Source organism: Lentinus tigrinus (genome assembly GCF_003813185.1).
Source record: "Lentinus tigrinus ALCF2SS1-7 unplaced genomic scaffold L226scaffold_3, whole genome shotgun sequence".
NCBI lineage: Eukaryota > Fungi > Basidiomycota > Agaricomycetes > Polyporales > Polyporaceae > Lentinus > Lentinus tigrinus.
In genome coordinates this window covers 283,479-307,516 of record NW_027137912.1, presented here as the reverse complement: position 1 = coordinate 307,516, position 24,038 = coordinate 283,479, and the positions used below count along the sequence as shown (strand labels likewise).

General features: G+C 56.3%; 9 protein-coding genes across 9 annotated transcripts; 3 read left to right on the top strand and 6 right to left on the bottom strand.

Moving 5' to 3' along the window:
• Positions 1-38: 38 nt before the first annotated feature.
• L226DRAFT_529994 (ATPase V1 complex subunit H) lies at positions 39-2,255 on the bottom strand. Its single transcript, XM_067679737.1, has 11 exons — positions 2,124-2,255; positions 1,867-2,068; positions 1,741-1,816; positions 1,625-1,690; positions 1,388-1,564; positions 1,218-1,325; positions 1,080-1,167; positions 866-1,029; positions 684-809; positions 518-619; positions 39-463 (listed from the first exon to the last, which is right to left on the bottom strand). Exons 1-11 carry the CDS (start codon positions 2,199-2,201, stop codon positions 337-339), a joined length of 1,314 nt encoding a protein of 437 aa, XP_067540367.1. The 5' UTR covers positions 2,202-2,255; the 3' UTR covers positions 39-336.
• Positions 2,256-2,382: 127 nt separating this feature from the next.
• Positions 2,383-3,739, top strand: L226DRAFT_478292 (mitochondrial 54S ribosomal protein mL46). Its single transcript, XM_067676786.1, has 4 exons — positions 2,383-2,449; positions 2,503-3,065; positions 3,118-3,246; positions 3,305-3,739. The coding sequence occupies exons 1-4, from the start codon at positions 2,404-2,406 to the stop codon at positions 3,461-3,463; spliced, it is 897 nt and encodes a 298-aa protein (XP_067540366.1). The 5' UTR covers positions 2,383-2,403; the 3' UTR covers positions 3,464-3,739.
• On the bottom strand, positions 3,430-5,241 carry L226DRAFT_500014 (uncharacterized protein). The gene is made up of 8 exons (XM_067677744.1): positions 4,945-5,241; positions 4,812-4,885; positions 4,578-4,747; positions 4,493-4,523; positions 4,370-4,439; positions 4,192-4,307; positions 3,939-4,122; positions 3,430-3,877 (listed from the first exon to the last, which is right to left on the bottom strand). The coding sequence occupies exons 1-8, from the start codon at positions 5,177-5,179 to the stop codon at positions 3,714-3,716; spliced, it is 1,044 nt and encodes a 347-aa protein (XP_067540365.1). The 5' UTR covers positions 5,180-5,241; the 3' UTR covers positions 3,430-3,713.
• Positions 5,242-5,491: 250 nt separating this feature from the next.
• L226DRAFT_557171 (uncharacterized protein) lies at positions 5,492-8,107 on the bottom strand. The gene is made up of 4 exons (XM_067683159.1): positions 7,499-8,107; positions 7,215-7,433; positions 6,450-7,154; positions 5,492-6,396 (listed from the first exon to the last, which is right to left on the bottom strand). The coding sequence occupies exons 1-4, from the start codon at positions 7,739-7,741 to the stop codon at positions 5,953-5,955; spliced, it is 1,611 nt and encodes a 536-aa protein (XP_067540364.1). The 5' UTR covers positions 7,742-8,107; the 3' UTR covers positions 5,492-5,952.
• A 175-nt stretch (positions 8,108-8,282) lies between these two features.
• On the top strand, positions 8,283-11,604 carry L226DRAFT_529990 (EF-hand). Its single transcript, XM_067679736.1, has 9 exons — positions 8,283-8,437; positions 8,511-8,728; positions 8,786-9,028; positions 9,085-9,379; positions 9,428-9,595; positions 9,647-9,710; positions 9,765-10,241; positions 10,300-10,881; positions 10,937-11,604. The coding sequence occupies exons 1-9, from the start codon at positions 8,329-8,331 to the stop codon at positions 11,292-11,294; spliced, it is 2,514 nt and encodes an 837-aa protein (XP_067540363.1). The 5' UTR covers positions 8,283-8,328; the 3' UTR covers positions 11,295-11,604.
• Positions 11,605-11,756: 152 nt separating this feature from the next.
• On the top strand, positions 11,757-14,620 carry L226DRAFT_542638 (WD40 repeat-like protein; the record flags this gene model as incomplete). Its single annotated transcript, XM_067682138.1, has 9 exons — positions 11,757-12,059; positions 12,135-12,238; positions 12,294-12,421; positions 12,474-12,681; positions 12,732-13,352; positions 13,419-13,538; positions 13,598-14,124; positions 14,180-14,287; positions 14,349-14,620. The coding sequence occupies 9 exons, from the start codon at positions 11,757-11,759 to the stop codon at positions 14,618-14,620; spliced, it is 2,391 nt and encodes a 796-aa protein (XP_067540362.1).
• A 244-nt stretch (positions 14,621-14,864) lies between these two features.
• Positions 14,865-16,900, bottom strand: L226DRAFT_529989 (cyclic-AMP phosphodiesterase). The gene is made up of 7 exons (XM_067679735.1): positions 16,382-16,900; positions 16,293-16,323; positions 16,182-16,240; positions 15,996-16,119; positions 15,738-15,941; positions 15,074-15,684; positions 14,865-15,019 (listed from the first exon to the last, which is right to left on the bottom strand). The coding sequence occupies exons 1-7, from the start codon at positions 16,416-16,418 to the stop codon at positions 15,012-15,014; spliced, it is 1,074 nt and encodes a 357-aa protein (XP_067540361.1). The 5' UTR covers positions 16,419-16,900; the 3' UTR covers positions 14,865-15,011.
• A 344-nt stretch (positions 16,901-17,244) lies between these two features.
• On the bottom strand, positions 17,245-21,968 carry L226DRAFT_181286 (uncharacterized protein). The gene is made up of 7 exons (XM_067672707.1): positions 21,361-21,968; positions 21,246-21,309; positions 20,620-21,195; positions 20,169-20,566; positions 17,702-20,112; positions 17,423-17,639; positions 17,245-17,356 (listed from the first exon to the last, which is right to left on the bottom strand). Exons 1-7 carry the CDS (start codon positions 21,857-21,859, stop codon positions 17,346-17,348), a joined length of 4,176 nt encoding a protein of 1,391 aa, XP_067540360.1. The 5' UTR covers positions 21,860-21,968; the 3' UTR covers positions 17,245-17,345.
• A 166-nt stretch (positions 21,969-22,134) lies between these two features.
• Positions 22,135-23,912, bottom strand: L226DRAFT_566359 (uncharacterized protein; the record flags this gene model as incomplete). Its single annotated transcript, XM_067683905.1, has 3 exons — positions 22,135-23,391; positions 23,445-23,628; positions 23,692-23,912. The coding sequence occupies 3 exons, from the start codon at positions 23,910-23,912 to the stop codon at positions 22,135-22,137; spliced, it is 1,662 nt and encodes a 553-aa protein (XP_067540359.1).
• Between the last annotated feature and the right edge of the window lie 126 nt (positions 23,913-24,038).

Sequence of the window (24,038 nt, the reverse complement as noted above, 5' to 3'; positions counted from 1 at the left end):
GTCTGTTTCTAACACACCGTCTCTTGGAGAAACTCACCCCTGTATATTGCATCTCCCGACTACGGCAATATGATCTCGTGTTTCCCTGTACTGACTCCAACACTCTGTTCCACGCCTTATTCCAACGCTGTACGATATTGTACTATACGTCCCTTGTCCTTGCTGTCATGAACTTTGTGTTCCTGCTTCGTCTGCAGCTGTCTTCGTCATTGTGTTACAGGAGCTTCCTCTCGCATGCATTCCCCGCTATCATCCATGATAATGTGCTTACCACGAGTGTTGATGAATTGAAATCATGATGTACTAATAGATAATGTCCATGAATCCAAAGAGTCATTACACTGCAGCCCATGGGTGGCTGACGAGTAGTTGCACAGAGAAGAGTGCTTGGTATCGTACGTCGGGGTTGGAGTGGGACATCAGCTCCATCACGCGGGTCTTGCCGCCCAAATCAGTCAGGATCCTGGGGGAGGGCGAAGTCATTTCAGTGCTCATCAATCGACAAGGCAGAACCCACTTCTTGCCCCGCTCATAATGCTTGACATATTGGCCAATGTCGTGAAGGGCCACAGCGAGCACAGTGACATCATTTGACTCGTTGATCAGTCTAATGAGAATCCTACAATGCAATACGTTAGCAACGACCGAATAGGAGCAAGTACACAGTGTTGCTCTAGACGTACTTGAGCAACTCGTAGTTATTGTCATTGAGCTTGGTCGCATTCTCCTTCCAGAACAGGTCGGACTCATGCACCGGCGTCCATGACAGGTGCCCTGAGAGCAACTCCGAATGGTACTCGTCGTACGTCCTTCGATCCGTCGTCGGTCAGCTTCAACGACGCATACAAGGACAGGTTGCACTCACGTCATGCTCTCAAACCGTGCACTTAGTTCGTCACGAAGGTACTGGATGTCCTCGACGATATCTTCGTCGGTCCACTTACGACCGGCAAGGTTCTTCGAGAAAGGCAAGAGTTGTGCCACAAGCATGACCGGCAAATTCGCAGAAGGGGCTTTCGCGACAAGGTTCTGGTACCCAAATAAGGGAGCATACGATCTTTGATGGCAAAGACACATACCCTGAAAGTCGCCACAATGACGCGGATGACCTTCTCCTTGGCCGCACTTTGGGCGACATCGACAAGGAGGGGTATAATGTCGAACCGCCTAGAATACTGTCAGTAGCGTATTGAAACAGTCAATAACAACGCACATACTTCTGAATCTGCTCAGAAACTTCTTGCTCGAAAGTGAGCAACCAGAAGCAGAATCCTACTTGGTAGGACATCTGCGGCGACGCATTGTTCTTGAGGATGTCAACCAGCCTATAAAACATGATATGTTCGAACATATCGTGCAAGTTAGGAGGTTGCGTGTGAAGACTTACCCTCCAACGAGGGCGGTATTAGCCCAGACTGCTCTCCGACACTCTGGGCGGGGGAGAACAGCTTCAAGGCACTGCACGGCAACATCTCGTTTGTTCGAGGAATTGTTAGACACAAATTGCGCGAGTGTGTTGAGGAATGGCTGCAGTTGCTGGGGCTGTACTGGCGACTTCTCCCAACTTCATATATGACTTGCATGAGAAGGAGCCGTAATCGACGTTGGACATGACATGACGTACCTCAGGAGCACAGTGAGAATCTGAGTAGCCTTCAATTGCACGAAGTCGTCTTGAGAGTCAAGAATACTCCTCAAGGGTCAGACTCTTGTGAGGCCCTACGACGGAGTATGGCATACCGTAGCAGAGGACCATATGGCAATTCGGGATCAGTTTGTGAAGCGTCTGTAAACAAGGGTATCCGTTCTTCGTGATCTGACAGCAGCCATGGGTCATCTCATCAACGAAAGTGCACAGAAACATACCGGTGAGGGCGTCAGCAATCAGAACGAGGATGAACGACTGGGTGTCGATCCTCTGGAGCTTCTTGAGCAAGCGGAGGTATAGGAGAGCGTATGTTTGGCCGTCCGACGCGTGTAGAGATTCAATCTTGGGCCGCGTCTGGCGGTCAACCTTCTTGATGAGTGCGAGTTCCTCCGTAGTAATGAGTCCGGCGCGCTGGTATCCCTGCATCGACCGGGGTGAGCGACCGCGTCTCTATGGGGGTGGCTGCAGCTAGTACCTCCCATGGCACCGGCTTCGCGCGGATCTTGGCGGAGTTCTCGTCAAGATAGGGATTGGAGACGAGTTGTATAGACATCCTGGGCAGCGCGGACGCTGTCGTCGACGATGCAGACGGGAGTGGACTCGACGAGCGGGAGCGATGCTACCGCCCAGAACGGTGACCTCAGTCCAGGGCGTCGCGCCGTCGCGGCCGTTCCCACGGGCCAATTTCGGAAAAGTAGAGTGCTGCTGTACTTGACGCTCTCGAATTTCGGTCTTGCTCGTCTGCTGTCCGTCCCATGTTGTCCCGGAATGTGGTCTCTACCTGCAGACACCGCTCGCGGGGTGAGTTTTGAGTCTTTGGAAGTCTGCGTTACTCGTCTGACGCGTGTTCTCAGCGTGTCTGCATGCCCCGTCACGCTCATTAGCGTCGGTCGCCGACGCCCCTTCCTCCTCTGCCCCCTCGTCTGACCCCAGCACGTCCAAAGCGGTTCTCCATGCTGCTGTTATTCTCAACCGCTCTCCCATTATTACACGCACCCCGACGCTCTTCGAGAAAGCGTACTACGCCTACCAATCTCGGATCCGACGAGCACTCTTTAACCCCTTCCCGACGGAGTTCTACTTCAAGACTGGTTCTCTGCTGGAGAAGAAGTTTGCTCGAGAAGAGAAAGTGCGGGAAAGGGAGGCGTTTGGGGGCCCCTGGACACTCAATCGTGAAGGCCCTGAGTCAGAGGAGATTGGGATGACCTCGGCCGACCAGACGGAGAGTATGGGTGAAGAGCCCATGGAGCCCCCTGCATCGAGGGTACACGAGTCAGACAGGACAGGTGACGTGAAGAGCTTGGACAGGATGGGCGAGAGGAACCTGTACCTTCTCATCCGGGGCAAGGACCACACAGGCAAGGAAGTGTGGAGATTCCCTCAGGGCGGCCTGAAGGAAGGCGAGCATCTCCACCAGGCAAGTTCTGTATCGTTAATACTTCATGTGCTTCTCATTCATTTCCACGCAGGCTGCGCTTCGCGACCTCACGGCCGAATGCGGGGAGAACATAGATACTTGGGTTGTGGGCAAGAAGCCGATTGCAGTTCACCAAGCATCACTGTCTGAGAGTGCCAAAAAGTCTCTGGGTGGAGAAGAGGTGCGTTTTGCATTCGCATTCACCAGAACATCGCAGCTCAGTATACTCGCCTGTGCAGCTCTACACATTCTTCCTCAAGGCGCATATCCTTGCTGGTCAGGTCCGACCCAACGGCAAGAACGTCACTGACTTTGCATGGCTCACAAAAGAGGAGATAGAGCCCCGAGTAGACAAGGCGTACTGGGCGAGCGTGAAGGATATACTATCTGACTTCTAATGCATCATCTTAATCTGCTTCGCTTATACACCTGCTCACTTGCTTGTCTGGAGGGAGTCTACTTTGAACCAGTATCACCACAACCCAATCATACAGCCTGACCTGCGCGTGCTTGAAGGGAAGGACGTGGGTGGAACATTGAGGACCACTGCGACTAGCAGATTATTGGCATTAGAACGTTGGGACGTACAGTAACCCAACCACTCCAAGATGTATGGTATCCCTTGCACGACGCTCACGACCATACTTTTTACTTCGGCGCCGAAATTGCCTTGCGCATCTCCGGACGTTTCTGTGCATCGTCGAACCTGCGGACGATGACTTCACATTTTGTCGACTTGCAGATGTGCTTCGAGTTTGCCTTGACCGCGTCTGTGAATAGGGTCAGCCCAGCAGCCCGTTCAACCGCGTCGACTACCCGAGAGGATGCGTTGTCAGCAGAGTGTCTCATAACAAGGTTCGAGAACCACCATACCAGGGACGACGAAGTTCTCGAGTTTGGCCTCATCCGGGATGACAGCGTTCGGTAACACGAACGCGCCCGTTGCGATCTCGAGAACGTCTGGAGTTGAGGGTGAAGACGGTTTCGACGTCAAGACGACTTTCGCGAAGTGCGTCGGTACTGAAACGTTGGGCGGATTGCCGATGACTTCATGGCTCTGCACAAAGAAAGACGAAGTAGGTGAACAACGACAGCTATCATAGAAGTACGCTGTTGTACTACTGACCACGCGCCACTTGCCGTCAGCGTCGAGTTTTGGGAGGTACAGGGGAATGGTGAAGACGTAGACGTCGGCGAACGACGACGTCAGACGTCTGCACCAGTCCTCTACGTATGCCCAGTCTGAACATCGGCAACATTCAATTCAGTCAATCCCGTGTGAACGTCAATGCGGAAAGACTCACAGTGCCTGTTGAACCCGTCGCCGACTTGAGGCGCAATGTTCGTGAGTAGGAAGGTCTCATCCATCGCCACCTGAGGGAAGGCGTAAGCAGTTGATTGGGGGGAACTAGAGTATTGTTACTCGCCTGTGAGGTTTTCGCATCTGCTGCAGGGACCCTACCGTATAGTATGAGTCGTAGAGACATCCCAGCATTAAGAAAAGACACGTACATGTGCCCACGGTCGTAGCCACTGCGGAAGTAATCTTGCAGCTTCGCGCGGAACATGGCAGGGATGGATTGATCCTCCTTGAACTGTGAATTTGCGCGATCGCCAGCTCCCTCTATGCGTGGCTGAATGGCCGACTTGCCCAACGACGCCAGAGTCAAGTGCTCTGCTGTCTGTATGATGTCAGGCATTCAATACATGGGTCACGGGAGTACAAGACAGGGAAGCTGGGCTGACCCATGCGGGGTGCCGCCTTTGGCGGTCATACGCAGTGATGTATGCGCGCCGCACTAGCAAGTCTGATACGGGTCCTGAGTTTGACGGTAAGAAGTTTCAGCAGTCGCCGACACAACGCTTGCACCTCACGCACCAGGATGCCCGTACTTGAGTACTGCCGTTTCCACCTGGACTGCCGCTCCTGCTGGCGGAGCCTTCATCACCGCGCCCTCTCCGACCTTTACGTCTACCACAGGTGGATGAGGCACTTGCGTTGTAACGGCCGGATATGCATCCCTCTTGCGTGAAGCAACTGCGGTAGCCACGCCGCCGCCCACCAGGGCACCCACTGCGAAGACGGCGGCATGAACGATCGTCGAGCTGGCCATTTTCGGAGTCTCTTCAGGATTCGTCTATGCGGCGGATGGGATGATACCCACGAGACGTGATGGTCGACGGAAGAAAAGACAGTGACAGACACGACCGTTGCTGCAGCCGGCGCGTCCAACGCGTCGGAATTGTCGGGACGCGTCTTACATGAGCGCTTACGGTACTTGCTTCCCTGAGGTTTCGCCCCGGCCTTACACTAAGTATACAGACATGCGATCTTACATAACAACCACGAGAATGCTTTGTCCTTCCAATATATACATCGTCGCACTTATTCTAACTTGCGATATCAATCAATCATACACCAAGAGCTACTGGGGAGGACACAGGTGGAAGGGGAAACGGAGGAGAATCAAGCATGCGCATGGACGGGACGGGACGACTATGATATATGATGATGTGATGAGGGTTAGACCTAGCATGCAAGAAAGGAGCAAACTCGAGGGGAAATGGCTTTCATAAGAACGTATAGAAGAGATGGCCAGCGCGCACTCATGCACCGCAGAGACCGCCGGCCTAGATTAATGGTGGATGCGGGAGGGTACTTAAGCCTTGGAGGCTATGGAGTAGAGATCGTAATCGAAGATGACGACGCAACCGCGAGCGAGAGCCAGGGTAGAATTGAAGGATGGAACAGAAGGTAACGAAAGCGAGAGATCAGAAGCATGAACGAGGGTGTCGAGTCTGTCACGAACTGGATGTAGCATGTAGAAAGTACGTCACAAACCGCCCAGGCTCACCAGTCACTGCGTTCGACCGTGCAGTGTGCCTTCTAAATTTCCAGAGGCTCGTGAGAGCGAGCCTCGAACCCGCCACGGTTGGTCTGACTCTCGCGCCGCTCCCTCCGGGATTCGAACCCGCCGACACCTGGCCCGCGAGGCTGACGAACCACACCCGTCGGGCTATCCATACCACCGCTACCCAAGCCTGAAACGCTAGCAGGGAGGGTAGGGACAGGAGGTATGCCGTTGCTACCGAAGGCTCCATTATTGCCGAACAGCGCCGCAAAGCCAGGAGAGCGACGAGACGGGGAAGCAATCGTCGCGTAGCCCTCGCGGATGTTGCCGTTAGAGGAGCGGGTCTGGAGACGAGGGGCCTGAGCCTGGAGGCTCTTCATGTCTGGCATGGACTTCTTGACACGAAGCGAGTGCGCAGTCATCGGAGACGTCGGCGACAGGTAAGACGAAGGTGCGCGCGTCAACGTCTGTCGGCCCGCCTGGAAGAAAGAATGAGTCACGCAGCCAACGGCAGTCACCCAATGTCACTCACGGGGTTGGGATCAATGCGAGTGACGACGGCATATCGCTCCTCGCCCTCACCAACAGAGTAGTGGTATACGCCGAGTTTCTGAGCCACGAGGTGCACAACCCGACGTTGCTTCGGCGTCAACGCCCGGGAGAACGCGAGCTCATCCCGCATATGGTCATCTTTGAAGAGGAGGATGCGAGAGTAAATCTCGAGCGTCGAGGGGTCGTTGAGGTCAAGCTCGTTTGACGGCGACTTCATGCCAGCACCGGGCGACACTGAGGGCAGCGGCGGCGAGGAGACCGAGGAGACGTTAAAAGACTGGGAAGTCGGCAAAGGAGGCATCTGCGGCGGGGAGTACTGCGAGCTCTGATACACGTTGGATGCTGAGAAGGAGCGCTGCGGAGTGAAGGGAGTCGACAAAACAGGCCCAAATTCATCATACCCCGATTGCTGCTGCTGCATCGCTTGCTGCTCTTTCTCCAGCTGCATAGACCGCATACGTCGGATGGCCTTTTCTCGCTCAATGCGCTCCTTCTCGCCAGCTTGCAGCACCTTCTTGTACTCAACCCGTAGCTTGCGACCTTGTACATCGAAGCCGTTCAATGCAGCGACGACGGCATCCGCGTCCGCGGCCTGGCGGAAGTTGGCGAAGGCAAGGCCGCGGAACTGGCCCGACTGGTCAAGGTGGTAATTGAAAGCGTACGGTGTCGGGATAGAGAGCGATGCCTGTTTAGATCAGTTCAATAACCCGTCCTGATCCGCAGGAGAAGCGAGGCGGCCGCTCACGATAATGTCAAGGAGAGTCTCGCGCTTGACGTTGAACGGGATATTCTTGATGACGATAGCAGTGGGTATGATCTCGTCGTCACCAGCAGGCGTACCAGGGGTCATTGGCGGCGCGTGCATGTGACCCAAGGGGGGAGATCCCCCGGATGAGGACAGATCCGAATTGTTGGGGGGCGACAGAGAGCGACCGTCAGGCATACCCGTACTATCGAGCCATTGCTGTATTGGGTATATAGATATGAGTTCTGCGACTCAATGCGAGTACTTTGTGGTCATAGACATACGGAAGGCAAGGCCGCACGGGAGGCCTTGTTCTTGAGCGGAGATGGGTTCATGCCGAGAGGGTTGTACTGCGACTGGGCGGGGATAGGAGGGGATGTAGCGTACGAGTATGGGTTTCTGCCATTACCGGCGACGTTGCCTTCAAAGTCGTAAGTGTCGTGAAGACGTTGCTGGGAGGGCTGCGAGGAGAGGGATAGGGTTGCGACTTGAGAGGCGATGTCGGGGGTGGAGGAAGAGCTGGTCATGACGGAAACGCAACCTTAGGTATTAGTGAGGATGATACAGCCGTTCGTGAAGATGACTCGTTAGATGGAAATAATGGCGAGGAGAGGAGAAGCAGAGAGAGGGACAATGCGAGATGGTCGTTGATGGAAAAAGTACGCCCGCTAGAGCAGACGCTCGCGGTGTGAACTCCCTTGTCTCTCCGCCAGGCCACGCCCCACCACGAGGCCGCCGTCTATCGTCTTTCTGTTGCCGTAGTCAGAGTCTAAGTACCCACAACATCTCAATCACATCCGGCCGCATGTGCGGCGGGGTTGTCTGCTACGCCCCTCGCCCCTAGTCTCGACGGCCTTGGGCAGCATTCAGACATGTGAGCAGCTGACAAGAGGCGTGCAAGCCAGCCGTGAGACTACCACAGATTCTAGCCGGCGGAATTGGCCCGTTTTGCGTCCGCTTTCCGCGGCTTTGAAGTTGAAGCACTACATTGCGCGCCGGAGAGGCACCCAGGTACTGCGCAGCGGTGCAGGATGGTGGGAGTGTCTGCAGCAGAGCCACCTCGTCGACGTCGACGACGACCAGCGCGGCCTGTGTGATCATCTGCCTCTGCAGAATGCCTCTTCGGCGCCGATACACAGCACCATGCCGGGCCAATCTGTACAGCCCGGCCCAAGCGGGGGTGCCGCAAGGAACGTGGGCACCTTACAACAACCATTACAGCTGTAAGTTGCGGTGATATCAGATATCCGTTTCCGACAACCGACCACATCCTCTACATGATTCTTTTACCTCCAGACGGCCCTCAGCTCCAGCTCCAGTCTTCTGCCTATTCTCAGCCATACCTGGCCCCCACGCCGCAACCATCAGCCCCGATACAAAGTGCTGTGATATCTCCGGAGGATGACGTTCAGCGGTTATTCAACGCGTGCAAGGTCGGACGCGGGAACGCAGAGTTGTTGCACGAGGTCCTGGTCTACGCCAAGCCTCAAGAGTTGAAGAACGAGGTCACCAAGGTAGCGTCTTGTTTTGATACCAGTTACGTTGTGTTGGGAGCCGATGAACGGATGTAGGAACTGCTTGAACGGGCTCGCGCTTCTATCGACCTCATTGGCTCCCAAATACCATGGGCGACGACGGAGGCCGAAAGGTCTCGTCGGGCTGCGTACACAGCTAGCGAGACAACACAAGAGCAACTGCTGGCGGCATTGCTGGGTGCCCATGAGCAACTGACGGAATGCATCAAGATGTACGACGATCTCGAACGCCTGGCCGTCCAGCAGGAGGAGGAGGAGCGTATGAAGACTGAACGACTGGTGCGCTCGCCTTTCCAGTGACAGGTGTTCTGCAAGACTGAGGAAAGCGTAAACAGATTCAGGCATTGACTGCTGTGGCGGAATACAGGCCATCATCCGAGGAGGCTCGCCTTATCGACTGGGTTTTCACGACGGGAGATCCGGAACGCACGGGGAAGGTCAACCCGCAGACAGCCACACGCATTTTCAGTGCGTCGAATCTTCCTCCCGATGCACTCGCTAGGATATGGGAGATAGCAAGCGTGGACAGCAAGGACGGGTTGCTGGACAGACAAGGTGTTGGCGTCGCATTGCGCTTGATCGGGCACGCACAGGAGGGGTTAGTCGTGGCAGAAGAACTGGTTACCAGTGGTAAGTGTCTGTGACCGAGACTCGTCGTGCGCCGCTCATGGTGTGCAGCCGGACCCCTCGCTGTCCTCGAGAACATCTCCCCGGTACCGAGCGAGCCTGTCGCTGGTCCTTCGTCCGGTGTTCCGTTCAGTGCCTTTCCGCCGTTGACTTCGCATGACCGAGCAAAATTCAGGAAAATATTCAAGGGCTCGGGAGCTCAAAATGGGATTCTAGGAGGCAAGTGGTTTATCTCAAGAATATCAGAGTTCATGACTGAGTTGGGTCCAGGTCAGGAAGCAAGGGAAGTCTTCATGAAGTCACGACTGCCGTGGAACACCCTATCGGACATATGGTAAGCCAGCTTGTCACTCACATGCACGGGGGATGATTGATGGGTTCCTTGAAGGGCTTTGGCCGACACTCACCGTCGCGGCTTCCTCGATGTTACGGATTTCACAATAGCCATGTACCTCATACAGGCTCTTATGACTGGAAGGCTCACTACGGTGCCGAGTTCGCTCCCGCAAAGTCTGTTCGAGGCAGCAGCACAACAATCGCCCAGTCCATCACCTTCACCGTCCTATCATACTCTTCCACAGCATACATTACCAGCGCCACCATTACACCTTTCGAGAATACCTCATCCGACATCGCCATTTGCGGGCCCGCCGCCTCCGCCGCGACATCCCTCGCATCCTATTGCCAGCAGGATTCCTCCGCAACCGTCCAGTCCCGGATGGGACATATCTCCCGCTACAAAGGTCCAGGCAAATCATGTCTTCTCGTCTCTTGACCCGCGAAACAAGGGCCGCGTTAAAGGCGAAGCGGTCCGCTCATACATCCACCAGTCTGGTCTCTCTACAAGTGCGACTGGTCGAATATGGTGAATCCCCCTTCCACTTGTGTACACGATGCTTTGTGACTCAGGCGCCTCTTCTCAGGGACATGGTCGACATCGGTCACAAAGGATACTTGACGCGCGAGGAGTTCGCAGTGGCCATGCACCTCGTGAAAATTAGGAAGGAGGGACATCATCTACCAAACGCGCTCCCTCCGGGCTTGTTGCCCACACCAACTGCCGAAGATGACGACGACGCCTACACCGGGATCATTCCCGATGCGTCTCAACGGTTGCAAGTTCCCGGCGGAATATCTAGGCATTCCTCCAGTCACCATCTGTCTGCAAGTGAAGACGGGACACGGCCTACCAGCACAGTATCAGGCTTGCGCTCCTCTAGGAGCACACCACTTCTTCCATCGCTTGGAATGCTTCCTCCTGCTTCGCCTCTGCTTACAAGTGCATCTACACCATTCCCGATGTCGCCTTTACCAGGCCCGATGGGTTACATCCCGTCTCAAGCGACAACAGTCGCTCAATGGAACATCAAGCCTGAGGATAGAGCGCGATACGACAGATACTTCGAGCAGCTCGATAGCAACAGACAGGGATATCTCTTGTCTGATGTCGCCGTCCCCTTCTTTGCTCGTGCGAAGCTACCTAACGACGTGATGGCTACCATTTGGTATGTGTGCTTTGCTCTATTCCCGTGATCATAGCAACTGACTTGCGTGCCACAGGGATATGGCCGATTCCGAGCACGACGGCCGCTTAACGCATGACGACTTCGCAGTAGCTATGCACCTTATTCGGCAGAAGCTTGCTGGTAAGGATCTACCTGCTGCACCGACCGCTCCTGCGGTCTCGCCTATTCGGACTACGCCATCACCATCACCTCAACCAGGGGCCGCGCCAACGCCGTCTAGGAGGAGTAGTCGACCGACCCCGCCGCAACGATCCTCTACTGGGTCTGGTGTGGAGGCCCATACTCAGCCTACTGACCCCACCACTGTTCGTCTACCTGACGACGTTGATGACGACCTTCGGTCAGACACTCCTCCACCCCCTTACGAACTTATTGCGTCAGACACGACTTGACCCATTTGTCCCGGTGTCTGTCATACTGCTCCAGACGATGGCATGAATTCTCCCAGGACACATATATTGTTGTGCTAGTGGAGTTTGGATGGTATATGAGGATCTACAGTACAGTTTGCTTCGTAGTACATAACTTTGGTCTACTCTTGTTGGTTTGCCGTCCTTCGTACTTTATTTCTGTGCATGCATGCAGCTCTCCCTATTTACCTACGATCTATATAACGGGATGCTGGCGGATTTAGGGTCATAGACATTTACGTAAATGTTCAAAAGCTTCAAACAACGAGGCAAAGGAATCGGAGCAGACGGAATAGCATTATTACTCTTGTACTCTGTTCGGACGGCTTACCGTGTGCTACTGGTGACAACGCTGAGTGCGGCAGACACGACGAACTCGACGGCAGCGACGACGGGAAGTGGCAGAGCGCGTTCCCGTTGTTTGGGCCAAACAGGGCACATACGATGATCAACGGCGCGGCGCTGCGAATCAACTCGAAACCTCACCCTCAACAAAACTCTGTCCCGTACAACACCATCCAGCTCCCCATGTTGGGCTCGCTCGCCGGTCCCAACAAGCCGCCTCCAGGCCAACAGCAGCAACCCCAGGCTCCCCAGCAGCAAGGCCCACAACCTTCCGAGATACCTCTTCCCCCGCAGAGCGGCCAAGACTACACGCTCTCCAGCGTCCTTCACTTCTTGCAGACGGAATGGCGGCGGTATGAACGCGACAGGAATGAGTGGGAGATTGAGAGGGCCGAGATGCGGGTGAGTACCCTCGTTGTATGCTATGGTAGGGCGTCGTCGAGGACGTGTTACTCATTGTGCGCGGCAACCTTGAAGGCACGCATTGCTCTCCTTGAGGGCGAACGCCGTTCCTTCGACAATGTAAAGCTGGACTTGATGCGTCGCATCAAGATGTTGGAGTACGCCCTTCGTGTCGAACGGTACGCGTTCATTATGTTGCATACGCGTGGGCGACGTTGACGTGTCGCGTCGCAGCTCCAAGCAGCTGGCACAACCGTCCGCGCAGTCCGTCCCCCCAGCCAAGCTTGCGACTCTTCAGTCTCAGGGTGCTCTCGCGTCCCAAAAAGACGATGCGAGCAGCACCAGCTCCCCGCGTAGCGAAGGTACGTGTCACGGTCGTGCGACCTGCGGGTTCCCCTCATGTACGGACAACAGACTCGCCGCTGCCCCCCGATCGCATGTCGACCGGGTCAGTGCCTAATGGTGCTGCTTCTGGGGGTCCTCCAAGTCGTACGCAAACATGGATTAGTGGAACGGCTTGGTCGGGTGTGAATCCCAATGTTGCTACGGTAGGCGCACTGGGTAAGCCTCCCCCTGGTCGCGACCCCAAGAGTAGGACGCGAAGTAGGGATTTCTTGAAGCAGTATGTACCATTTCTCTCTCCTCCCGTACACTCCAGTGATGCCCGTGCAGGTGTCTTCAGGAAGTTTCCTATCTCACGTCTCAACAAGCAATGAACCCCCTCCCGAACCGCCCGCTCCTCGCCAACTCCAACCTTCCCCTTCAATTGCCAAATGTCCCCCAGTTTGAGCAAGCGGCCTTCAATGGGCGGCCGCGGAAAGCTATGCCAGAAGTAGGCAAGGACTTCTCTATGCTCAACGGCATGGGTTTGATGTCCGGTCCATCGACCGCTCCTGCTGCTCCGCAGACGAACCCCTTGGATCGCCCTGGTCTTGCAGGCCCCGGCGTGCTGGGGCAGCAAGCCAATCAAGGGCAACAAGCTCCACCGTCACAGTCTCAAAGCTCGCAGCAAGTCTTCCCCGGTGAGGGAAAGGACAGGGACGAGCCGGAGCAACCGCTTTCTGACGATGCAGCGGATTGGAAGGAGAGGTTCCGGTTATCACAGGAAGCTTCCGAGCAAGCTCGCCACCAGCTCAACAACTCCATAAGCGGCGTAGGGGCATGGGAGAGGCGTGCGAGGGAAGATGATGAGGACGGCAAGGACGAGGATGCCGAGGTTGACGACGACGATGCAAGTGTCATGAGCGAGGGCGAGGGCACGAAGGTGTGGAAAGCGAAGAGGACACTCCGGAAGTCAGTTTCGTGACCTACTGCCAGGGCACTCTCTTGGTATCCCGACAAAGCTAACTTATTCTCTAGTCACTTGGACGCTGTTCGAGCACTCGCATTCCACCCGACGGAGCTATGTCTCGCAAGTGCTGGAGACGACAGTACAGTCAAGATCTGGCGTGTTGACGTTGCCAGTCTCGCGTCCTCCGCGTGCGTTGTCCTCCGCATCAAGTATATCCTGGCCTTCAGGAGACTGAGTTCAATTGCAGATCACGCCCGACTACCGAAGTCGAACCCCAGCTCACGCTCCGCGGGCACTCGGCAGCGATCACTCGCTTGGTCCACTCGCCCTCGAAGGGTCTCCTGTACTCCGCATCGATGGACTCCTCTATCCGCATTTGGGCGCTGCCTGCCCCATCGCACACGACGTACGCGCCGTACGACTCTACGCGGGCACGGGGCGAGCTAATCGGCCACACGGACGCGGTGTGGGACTTGGCGCTGGCGCGCGACGAGAGCACGCTCATCAGCTGTGGTGCTGAGGGATTGGTCAAAGTCTGGGATGTTTCAGGGCCCTCAGGCGGCGGATCCCTCAAACTCTCGTGGTCATATGACGGTTTGGAAACCGCATCCGACTTGAGCCCGGAGGGTGACCTGCCCGGCGCTACCGCTGTCGAGGCGATCAAGACCGACTTGAAAAAGGTCGCTGTGGCATACCAGAACGCTGTGATCAAGATCTTCGACATTGAGAGTGGAAAGGAGCTGTCGAAGTTCCAAGTTGATCCGGTTGAGGGTGGTAAGTGGCTGTGGCTGACGGTGAAAGTGCAAGTTGTATTAATGAAAGGGAGCAGACGACTCTATATCCGCGCAGGCGAACAGCATTGTGTCGCATCCTACCATGCCGTTGTTGATCACCGGACATGAGGACAAGCATATACGCATCTTCGACATCGTGACCGGTGAGTCTCCTTTTGAGTCCTGAGCGATTTAAGGAGGATGTGGGTCTCACTGGTCGCACAGGGCAATGCACTCACTCGATGCTCGCGCACCTCGACGCAGTCACGTCGCTGTCGATCGATGCTGCTGGCTTTGCACTCGTATCTGGCAGCCACGACTGCTCGGTGCGCTTCTGGGACATCCTCGGCTCGAGGGCGTGTATCCAGGAGAACACAAGTCACCGAGAAAAAGCACGCGAAGGCGTGCTCGATGTCGAGTTCCACCCGTCGCTGCCCATCATGGCAAGCGCAGGGGCGGACGGCGTCGTCAAGCTGTACGCGTCCTCGACATCATGAGGTGCGGATGGCGCGTGTGCGGCTTGATGCCGAGGTTGCGTTGCGTGGATTGTATTGGCTTTCGTTCATCGTTGTGGTTAATAGACTGCTCATATGCCTACTTTCAAGTCCATATAGCTATAGCCCTCCACGACGTGTGCACACCGGTTGTTCGTTCTGCTTCTGCTTTCCTGTACACTCATATATACCTCGCTACGACCCCTTACGAGCGCAATAATAGTATTGTTATGGATGGAACAGATCCGCCTGCCACGTCAAAGATACTGAAAGTGGTAAGGGAAGGCTATTGATACAGCTGACGAGAGTTGTCTATGGCTACAGGTGCGGTGATAATGTCATGTTTCTATGATACAGTGCATGTCGAATGGTCTGTGATCCAATGTACGGTCGATTAGATAGCTGGCAAGGAGCGTCAGGGGTCTCGCGTACAGTCTGGAAGGATTGACGACGCACTGATATGCATGCCTTGTTCGACAGCAATAATCTCTGCTCCCAGTCCCTTCGCCTCCACCAGCTCCCGGACTTGACCCGCAATAACCTCATGTATAGGTTTGTCATATGCCTTTTGTATATCGTCTTTGCAGTGGATGATGTAGACACGAAGGCCATCCAGTGCACCACGCAGGCTAGGAAGTGATTCGGCATTCCGCCGCTTCTTCTTGCGAGCCCCGTTAGAGTGTCCTTGGGATCGCGACCGCTGCCGCGAACTTACAACCTCGAGCGCCAATGCGGTCAGTTCCTGGGCGAGATGTTCGGGGCTAAGGTGACCGTAGAGGATGTCATCCGCGCGTCCAGAAGGCCACGAGCATTCGATGAATATGGCTGAGAGCGTCTCGGGTATCTTTGGGGCTGCAGCGCGCCAGATCTCCAGGTTCTTGGGTTCTGAAGAGACGCTGTCAGGTTCGACGTCTCCGAAGAAGAGGAATTCGCGATTTGACGGGTCGTTGCGGACGAAGAATGCGGTGCATGGGTACGGGACTCCGTCGTTCTGTCCGTGGCTGATGGGCACCATTCGGACGGAGATGTCGCGTGCTACGGAAGTGTACGCATCCTCGGACGGTAAACTGCTTCAATTGTCAACAGCAGCTGGTGCAATTTGCGAAGCGAATGGACGCACGATGACAGGAGAAGACTGCTTCCCGGTACCTCTGCATCTTCCCAACTTGCTAGTTTGGGCCATATTTCGCCAGAAAATATGGATGCTACGCCCTCCAGCGTTCTCTTGGCACCGTGGACCAGTTTGGCGGGCCCCTGAACCGACCCCGCGGACAGGACCAAACCATTGACATGGTCTAGATGAGCATGCGTGACGAGATAACATCTGGGAATATGGGGATGAACATGACAAGCGGATGGCACTTGGCGAACGACGCACCGTATGCGGGAGTAGACGTCCGCAGCGGTGGTTATTTGTACGTCGGCTTGAGGCTCGGAAGACTCGGATGCGAACACATCAGGGTGCAGTTCAAGCAACCTTGTAAGAGCACCGATACCTGAGCCTGTAACGACGGACGTCGCATGATCGAGACGAGGGCGTTGGGCAAATAGGACAAGAACATACCTGCTTCCAGCGCGACAATACCGTCCTCCCAAGTCGCATCGGCGGCCTTGAGCAAGTAGCTGCAATAATGAGCCGCGGGGGGTTGCAGTGGCAGCAGAGTCAGGGGCTCACCTCGATAGGTTGTCCTCACTTGGGCCCCCACCTGCCCAACGCGTCAGAACGCCTAGCCGACACACAACGCAGCCGGAGCTGGGACTCACCACAGCCGACTACAACGATGTCGAAGCTATTCGTCATTCGTGGCGAGGCGAGGCGAGAAGGTACGGGATCGCGCGCGTGCAGGGTGCGTGTGGCAGCGGAGTGGTGGAGGTCGCGGTCGAAGTCGCGGTCGCTATATGCAGCTCACCGTCGCGGTGCGCGGACAGGTGCCAGTCGACGCGGGCTGTGAAGGCGGCGACCTCGACGGGCGGACACGGGAGATTTTATACAGCGTGCCTTAGTCTGTGTCCAAGCGTGGGCTGATTGGGAAACAATCGCATCGACGGCCGTTGTGTGCTCTTTGCCTCCCAGGACGGCGCGGGGACGCTCCCCCGGCGCTGCCCATAACAATGCACTCCTGAGTGGCCATGCCTGGTGGCTGCTTTCCTATTCACCGGCACCCACGACCTCCGCCTTGCCTGGTGAAGGTCCGTCCCGTCGCCATCGGATGCAGCGAAGGCTTGTATACGACCTGCAGAATGCTCTTCTCGTCGGAGTCAGCGAGGCTGTCGAGAGCCACAACTGCATCCGGCTGTGAGCAGCGCACAGCCAAGTAAGTCATGGTATCGCGAGAACAAGCTAGTATTGACAGGTAGGAGTTGGCGTGTACGTACTGTCGTTGTATTGGTGGCAGACGGAGTTAAAGAAGCAGCACGAAGTGCCGCGCGAACCACCACGTTCAAGCGACGCCCACGGAACACGAGGTCAGCGCGACAAGGAGGGAGCGTCCGATTCCATTGGTGTGTACGCATAGCGATTACTTAGTTTGGACATCGAAAAGACAAGTCTGAGGGAGGGAGAATAACGAGAAGCTCGTAACGGTATCCAATCGCAAACGAGGGTGGGTGGGAGCAGGGAGAACGAGCGACGAGTACAGGGTGCCCTTGGGATAGTATATGCGAGAAATCATTCACAGCCATGAAGGTGATAGAGGGGAAAATATCAAAGTACTGCAATCTGAAGCAATTATTGTGAACCTGGAACACTTAAGTCAGCACGGACATCCCTCGGATGACGTTCCTAGAACAAGGATGCGGACAGACCTAGTAAGCTATTGAGGGCCCTTTGGACGTCGTACCCGTGTTCCTCGAGCGCGCTCACTGCTTGCGTCCGGCTGAAGCCCATGCCGCAGAGCGTTTTCACCGCCTCGACATCGTCTTCGACTGCGGGCGTCGGGTCCTCGACGATCTGCTGTTGCGCGAGCGCTGGCACCGGCGGTGCATCATGGTGCTTTTTCTTCCGACCAAAAGGCAAGCGGATCTGTCGAGCCACGCGTCAGTCAGCATCCAACTCAATCAAGGGGGGCGAAGGATGCAACGTACACTCAGCCTGTTGTGTCTAGTAGCAGCAGCCTTCTCTTTGGACTCACTCGTCGATGGACGAGGCCTTGGCGTCGGCGACGAATGACGCGGGGGCGGAGAGGCATGACGAGGCGGCGGGGACGCGTGACGATTGGTGGGAGACGACGGACGTCCTCCTTGAGTCGAGCTCGAGCCTCGAGGCGACGCTGCCGGAGACGAAGCTGGGAAGGGCTGCTGAGCCGCCTTGGTAGGAGGCGGGCCCGGAGGGGGCTGGTACTGCGTCGACGACTGGCTGGTAAAGGAGTTATCCAAGGCCAAAGCCTCATCGTTGCCACCGAAAGCATCGTCGAAGGAGAATCCGCTCACGGTACCATTGGTCGTGGTCGAGGTGCTCGCAGCCAAGTTCTGCGCCGGGCGGCTCGGACCAGCACCGAAGGCGTCATCGAAAGACAACTGATGCTGAGGTTGGGGAGGAGATTGGACAGGAGCCGATACAGGTGGGAACGAGGGGACTGCAGCTGCCTGAACCGGGGGAGAAACGGCAGAAGCAGCGTTAGGCAGAGCGCTCGTGCCGAACACATCATCGAAGCTCGTGGCCTTCGTTGTCGCGGCGGTAGGAGCAGGCGGGAAGGCCGACGTCGAGGGAGATGCATCCACCGCTGGTTGCGTGGGCTGCGCCGCAGACGCAGCCGCGAAGTCGAAATTATCATCAAACGCGGAGTCGAAACCGAAGTCTGTGAAGCCGGAGGGAGGGGCACTGGTGTCCTGGTTGGCGATCTTCCCCAAGGCCTGATCGAACTCGCTGACACCCGCAGAAGGAGCCATAGCAGAGTCGTTCGGCTTCGGAGCCTCCACAGTTGCAGGTATACTAGCAGCTGGTGGGGCCTCCTTCCCTACAGCGGGGGTCTCAAACATTGTGGAGACGTCGTTCGCGGTGCTCGTGGGCGAAGATACAATGGGGGCGGGTTGGCCAGCCTCCTTAGATGGCTCCTCTGTCTTTGTGCTGGTGACGCCGAACGAATCGTCAAAGGTGGATGTGCCAGGAGCCTCCGCAGGTGCCGTGCCGTTGGTCTTTGCCTCTGCGTGGTCGGTCAGCTTGGCCTTCACTGCAGTAAGCGGCTCGTCATCGTCACTGCTATCGGATTCGCTGTCAGATTCCTCGATCTCCTTAAGCTCATGCGTGAGATCCGTGTCCTCTTCGTGCGCTTGGGGATTCTGAGGGGTAGCAGTAGGAGGAGCGCTGGTAGGAGTGGGTGCTCTGTCCTCACTGACAACGTTGACCAAAGCTGGGAACTGAGTGGCCCGCGGCGGCGTAATCACGTGTTCCGACCCAGTCGCAGTGGTCGGAGGGGTCGTGAATAAGTCAGTCTCTGCAGGGGAGATAATTGACTGAGCCTTGGGCGACCCGATGGAGAGGGGCGCAGGTATGGCATGAGCAGGTTTGGGCGTCTCCGGCTCAGGAGCTTCGACCTTGGGTTCTTCCGGAGCGCTGAAAGCCTCATTGAAACCAAAGGGATCCTCCGGAGCAGCCTCCTGGGCGGCGGATGCGACCGGGGGAGTTGGCAGCGCGGAAGTCGCGGCGAAAGGAAGGAATGGCGACTCTGGACGTGGGCTACCGGACATGGCCAACCGCTCGAAGGGGTTAGTACTCTTGCTAATGATAGATGCAGGTGGAGAGACATCGGGTGAGGTGGGAATCGACGCTGGCAAAGGCTGGGCGGCGGCGAACACGACGCTGGAGTCAGAAATGGGACTGGGTGAGACGTGTCCGTTCGTGAGGGTAGTGGGAGCTTCCTCCTTGCTGAGCTCAACCTCGGCAGCTTCACGTTCCTTTGTGATCTCCTGCAGCTCTGCCTTAGCCTCCTCCATCTCCTTGTCGACCTTGGCTTTCTCCGTCTCCCTCGTAGCCAACTGCTTCTTAGCAATGGCGAGAAGACCCTTCTGCTGTTTTGCCTCCTTCTTCAGCTTCTCGAGCTCAGCCTTGGTGGCCTCAATCTGAGCACCGACTTCGTGCATCTTGCGATGGAGGTCGCGGACTTCCTCCTTGTCACGCAAAAATGCACCCTCCACCTCGGCTTTCTCGACCTTCGCCGCGCTCAGATCGCTCTCGGCATGGATCAAATCCTCGCGCGTCTTCTGGATCTCCGCGCTCTGTCCTGCGAAGCGATCCTTCAGCGTACCGAGCAACTTAGTCTCAGTATCATAAGCCGCCTTTGCAGATGACAACTGTGTCTGCAGGCTCGACAACAGCGCCGCTTGTTCGGTGAGTTGACGCTCTACGTTCTCTCGCTCAGCCTTGGCAGCCTCGAGCGACCGGTTCGTAGAGTTTAGCTGGTTCTTGACATTACCAATCTCAGCAGACTGGTCCTGGAGAGGGGGTGAAGCAGCGTGCGGTTCGTCGTCGTCGCCCAACAGGTCCTTGTGGGGAGCCGCTGGAGAGTATTGTCAAAAATGTTGCATACGCTATTGGTTACAAAAAGAAACGTACGTGCGATGCTGATGCCAAATGGACTGTTCGAGAATGGATCGGACACAGCTGGAGGTACAGCACGCGGAGGGGGAGACATCGTGGGAGTCGGTCGAGCCCCGCCAGACATCGTGGAAATACCAGTGGATTGAGGCTGCAGGATCGACTGAGCATGCGTCGGGACAGTAGCTGATGCAGGAGGAGAGTCGTCCCACAGAAGGTCCTTAATAGCCTCTGGGACAGCGGGTTGCGCAGGTGGCTGCGAAGCACCGACAGAGCCACGCATTGACGGAGGTATCAGAGAGGCAGGGAGAGAAGCGGGGATCTCTCTGCCCGCCAACTTCCCCTGTATCAAGTGCATTGCGACGGCGAATCCGTCGCGAGTCAGACGACCGTCGTTGTTCAAGTCCGAGAGGTCCCTGCAAATGCGTTAGATATTTGCGTCAAGCCCTCACACGACCTCGCGTCTCACCAGACTTGAGCGAGCACATCCTCCGGCAGCTTCGACTGCAACATGAACGGAACAGCGATATCGCCTTCAATATAACCCCTCTTCTGTGCGTCCAGGCTATCGAATATGCGATCAGAACTTGCTTTCTCCTGCGGAGTGACGTCCCACTGAGCGCCAGTGGTCTGTTGCTGGACGAACGGGAATGCAGGAGATGAAACAACGCCTGAACTAGAGAGAGCGGAACGTGCAGGCAGCGGGGGTGCGCTAGGTGTCGACCTGAGCTGCCCAGTCATCTGCGGTTGTATTGACGACAGGCCTTGACCAGTCATCTGGGACTGCAATTGGGAGAGCGCTTGGCCGGTATACTGGGGCTGCACGACGTGGCCAGGGAAGCCGCCTGTAAGTGAAGGGCTCATATGACCACTACCGCCTGTTGCTTGTGGTACAATCCCATTCGACGCCTGCTCATAGACGGAAGGCGGAAGTGTTGAAGGGATCGTCTGCAACTGGCCTGACATCGATGCCTGGATGAGGTACATCGCGATCGTAAAATCCGTGGCGTCCAAAACTCCGCGGTTCTTCGTATCGGCGAGTGCCCTGGGAGCGAGATTTAGCAAATTCACGCCATGCGTCCAGTGAAAACACACCAGATAGCCGAAAGCTTGTCAACCGGCAACTTGGACTTCACGAACACATCTCGCGCCTTGTCACCTGAAAGACAGATGAGCAGGCATGGTAATGAACTGAATATATGAAACGAACCGCTCAGAATGCCATTGGTCGGATGACATCCCAGGAAGAGCTTCAGGAATTTCGTCTTGTCGGCGGGGGTGAGGGGAGGAAGGCCAGACGGCGACTTCGCTCGGGGAATGCCCATACTCGAGGGGACAGAGACAGGCGGGAGACCCTCAATGTTGGGAATTGGTCCAGCTGTAGGGCGCAACCATGGGCAAACGCGTCGTACTGATAGAGACGCAGACTGCTCACGTTGGGTCACCAAGGCCTCCGAAACCTTCTCACCACGCTGCGCGTGCCCCAGCAAGCGAATCGCAATGCCAACACCTTTACGCGTCAGAACCCCGTTGTTGTCCTCGTCTGCAATGTTCCATATTTCCGCGAGTACCGTCGGAGAGAGCTTCGAGCCGCTGAATATGTTGACTGCGGCCTCGCCCGTTATAACACCGAGCTTCTGGGTGTCTGCCTGGGCAAATATCTGGTTGATGAGGGCGACTTCCGCAGGCGTAGGGGTGAACTTGGACATGGCCAATAAGTTAGGGCTTGTGGTAGAGCATGCGTTGGCTGGAGCGGGAGAGCGAGTCGGTGCAAGCTGACGTTCATCAGGCGTCTCTCCTTTCGGCCCCAGGTCCCGTGGGAAACCCGCACAGTCGAGACGCCCAGGGGTAAGCTTCGATTACGCGCGCGCGCCCTCCGGCACCTCGCGTCCGAACGCGCGCGTCCCGTCTCGAGTCGCATATGCACTGCTGCATACTCTGATAGCTCCGTTCAACCTACAAGCACACTAACCATTCGTCACAACTACGCCGCGGTTCCCATCGTGGACGCTGTCTGTTTCCCCCTCTCCCTTGCAAGCCTACCCTTGCCTCTCGCATGCTCGACATCTAACCACATGGTTGCTGCCTCGTCCCAGAGAACCATGTCCTCGTCGTACTTCTGCTCGAACCGGACAATCTCCTTCTCAAGCTCGTCCTTCGGAAACTCCCGTCCGAGCACCTTCCGGATACCCTCCAGGAAGGCAGACAACACCGTCAGGTTGTGCATGGCGAGAAGAGTGTGTGAACACATCTCATGCGTGTGGAGAAGGTGATGGACGTATGAGCGGACGAATGGCGGCTGGAGTGCGGACGGGGGTAATGGTCGCTGCGAATCCTGCCACGACTGGATATCCACGGAGCTGTGCAGCAGTCGAGAGGCGGGGGATCGCGGGGAGCATGCACCGCAGGGGCAAACCGGTAGATCGTTGGAGTGAGACTGTCCTGCTGAATGTCCGTCGGAGAAGCTTGAAGCCAACCTGGAATGATCGTGCCGATACATGGAGTCGAAGAGATTATGTCCTAGGTCCATTTTGCCGTCCTTCCGTGTCCTCGGCGCAGGGCAATCCGCAGATGTAATGCTCGATTCTGCCGGGACTGGGAAGCGGAAGTCCAATGCCACCCCGATGTCAGCAGCTCGCTGGGCCCAAAACCCATCAACAAGGTCGATGCCGACCTCTCTAACTAGTCTGAGGATCTCGTGCGGGGATACTGGAGAGTTAACGAAACGCGGCTTGTGCACGGGCAAAGGGTCCAGCGACGCTTGCAGTAGCTCTGCTAACCGGATGGAAGAATCTGGCGAAGACCGCTGGCTGTCGCTCACTTTGAGCAGCTCGTCTACCGGCGAGGATGGTTCGATGGGTCGGCAAGCTTCAGCTGCGAGAGTAGTGTGGAGCGGTAGGAGATCGAAGACGTATCCCGCTACACCATCATCAAGGGTGTTGAATGGTGACAATCCGACCGCGTCCTTCTGCTCGATCGGTTCGGTGAGACGATCTGCAAACTCCCCGCGAGCATGTGGTTCGGCGCCACCAGCAAGGTGGACGAGGACGTTTCGTGGGCAACTCGCGGACGGATCATCGAGGACCCTGAGGAAGTCGGCGAGCCAGGATATTGAACGTTCTATGCTCTTCGTCATGCGTTTTTGGGAGTGAGGCGGTGGTGTGAAGGGTGTATCTGACAGAGCCACCACAAGGTCTGGCTTGCACTTCTGTACGTAGGTCTTCCACGTGGGCAGATTGACCTAGGAGCAATATCAGCACGTTGGTATGTGTCTGGCGGACCAATCACACGAACCTTGCGGACGCCCCTGGTGCAATGTGCAGACATGAAGTCGTTTCCATTGGGTGGCATCTTTCGACCATCGGAGGGATCGCGCAGTGTCAAAGTTAAGACATGCTTGTCGGTCTCGTAGCCTAGAAATTGGTGGAGAGGACGCGCACCGCCAACGAGGGTTAGTACAGGAGGGTTCCTATCGAGGCTGCGGAACTACCTGTCAGGGAATGCTTGCGAAGAGGGGAATTGGATACGGCGGAAATCTTACAATGACTCGAATGGAAGCTGTATATGCTGTATCGCGCCGGTTATCTGGACGCTATCTCTCGAGAAGTGGGGAACGACTCCGCGCGAAGTCGCTGTGAGCAGAGCGGGCGTAGGCGTGCGGATGACTGGGGTCCCATCCTCGCGATCTAGGTTGAGGCTTCCCACACGTGGACCAAACTTTCCAGAGGTGACACAGAGAGTGAAGAGAGGAGCCGCAGTCATTGTTGAATGATCGCGCACGCGTATATGCAGCGCAAGATTGCGCGCTGTTACGCGCAGGATTGAGTTCAGTATTGCTGCCGGAATGTGAGCGTGGAGGGAGGGCGGAAGTGCGAAGCGCTTACGCGC

Coding starts and splice junctions, on each gene's coding strand:
- L226DRAFT_529994 (XM_067679737.1), bottom strand. CDS start 2,201: ATGTCTATACAACTCGTCTCCAATCCCTATCTTGACGAGAACTCCGCC. Junction 1,565..1,624: donor ATTCTCACTGTGCTCCTGAG/GTACGTCATGTC, acceptor TCATATATGAAG/TTGGGAGAAGTCGCCAGTAC. Junction 464..517: donor CATTATGAGCGGGGCAAGAA/GTGGGTTCTGCC, acceptor GCCCTCCCCCAG/GATCCTGACTGATTTGGGCG.
- L226DRAFT_478292 (XM_067676786.1), top strand. CDS start 2,404: ATGTTGTCCCGGAATGTGGTCTCTACCTGCAGACACCGCTCGCGGG. Junction 3,066..3,117: donor AAGGCGAGCATCTCCACCAG/GCAAGTTCTGTA, acceptor ATTTCCACGCAG/GCTGCGCTTCGCGACCTCAC. Junction 3,247..3,304: donor AGTCTCTGGGTGGAGAAGAG/GTGCGTTTTGCA, acceptor TCGCCTGTGCAG/CTCTACACATTCTTCCTCAA.
- L226DRAFT_500014 (XM_067677744.1), bottom strand. CDS start 5,179: ATGGCCAGCTCGACGATCGTTCATGCCGCCGTCTTCGCAGTGGGTGCC. Junction 4,886..4,944: donor ACTCAAGTACGGGCATCCTG/GTGCGTGAGGTG, acceptor CGTCAAACTCAG/GACCCGTATCAGACTTGCTA. Junction 4,123..4,191: donor CTGACGGCAAGTGGCGCGTG/GTCAGTAGTACA, acceptor TTCTTTGTGCAG/AGCCATGAAGTCATCGGCAA.
- L226DRAFT_557171 (XM_067683159.1), bottom strand. CDS start 7,741: ATGACCAGCTCTTCCTCCACCCCCGACATCGCCTCTCAAGTCGCAACC. Junction 7,434..7,498: donor CCCGTGCGGCCTTGCCTTCC/GTATGTCTATGA, acceptor TACCCAATACAG/CAATGGCTCGATAGTACGGG. Junction 7,155..7,214: donor AGACTCTCCTTGACATTATC/GTGAGCGGCCGC, acceptor TGATCTAAACAG/GCATCGCTCTCTATCCCGAC.
- L226DRAFT_529990 (XM_067679736.1), top strand. CDS start 8,329: ATGCCTCTTCGGCGCCGATACACAGCACCATGCCGGGCCAATCTGTAC. Junction 9,380..9,427: donor AGAAGAACTGGTTACCAGTG/GTAAGTGTCTGT, acceptor CATGGTGTGCAG/CCGGACCCCTCGCTGTCCTC. Junction 9,711..9,764: donor AACACCCTATCGGACATATG/GTAAGCCAGCTT, acceptor GGTTCCTTGAAG/GGCTTTGGCCGACACTCACC.
- L226DRAFT_529989 (XM_067679735.1), bottom strand. CDS start 16,418: ATGACGAATAGCTTCGACATCGTTGTAGTCGGCTGTG. Junction 16,324..16,381: donor CATCGTTGTAGTCGGCTGTG/GTGAGTCCCAGC, acceptor CGCGTTGGGCAG/GTGGGGGCCCAAGTGAGGAC. Junction 15,942..15,995: donor GACGTCTACTCCCGCATACG/GTGCGTCGTTCG, acceptor CCATATTCCCAG/ATGTTATCTCGTCACGCATG.
- L226DRAFT_181286 (XM_067672707.1), bottom strand. CDS start 21,859: ATGTCCAAGTTCACCCCTACGCCTGCGGAAGTCGCCCTCATCAACCAG. Junction 21,310..21,360: donor GACCAATGGCATTCTGAGCG/GTTCGTTTCATA, acceptor TCTGTCTTTCAG/GTGACAAGGCGCGAGATGTG. Junction 21,196..21,245: donor GACAAGCTTTCGGCTATCTG/GTGTGTTTTCAC, acceptor TCTCGCTCCCAG/GGCACTCGCCGATACGAAGA.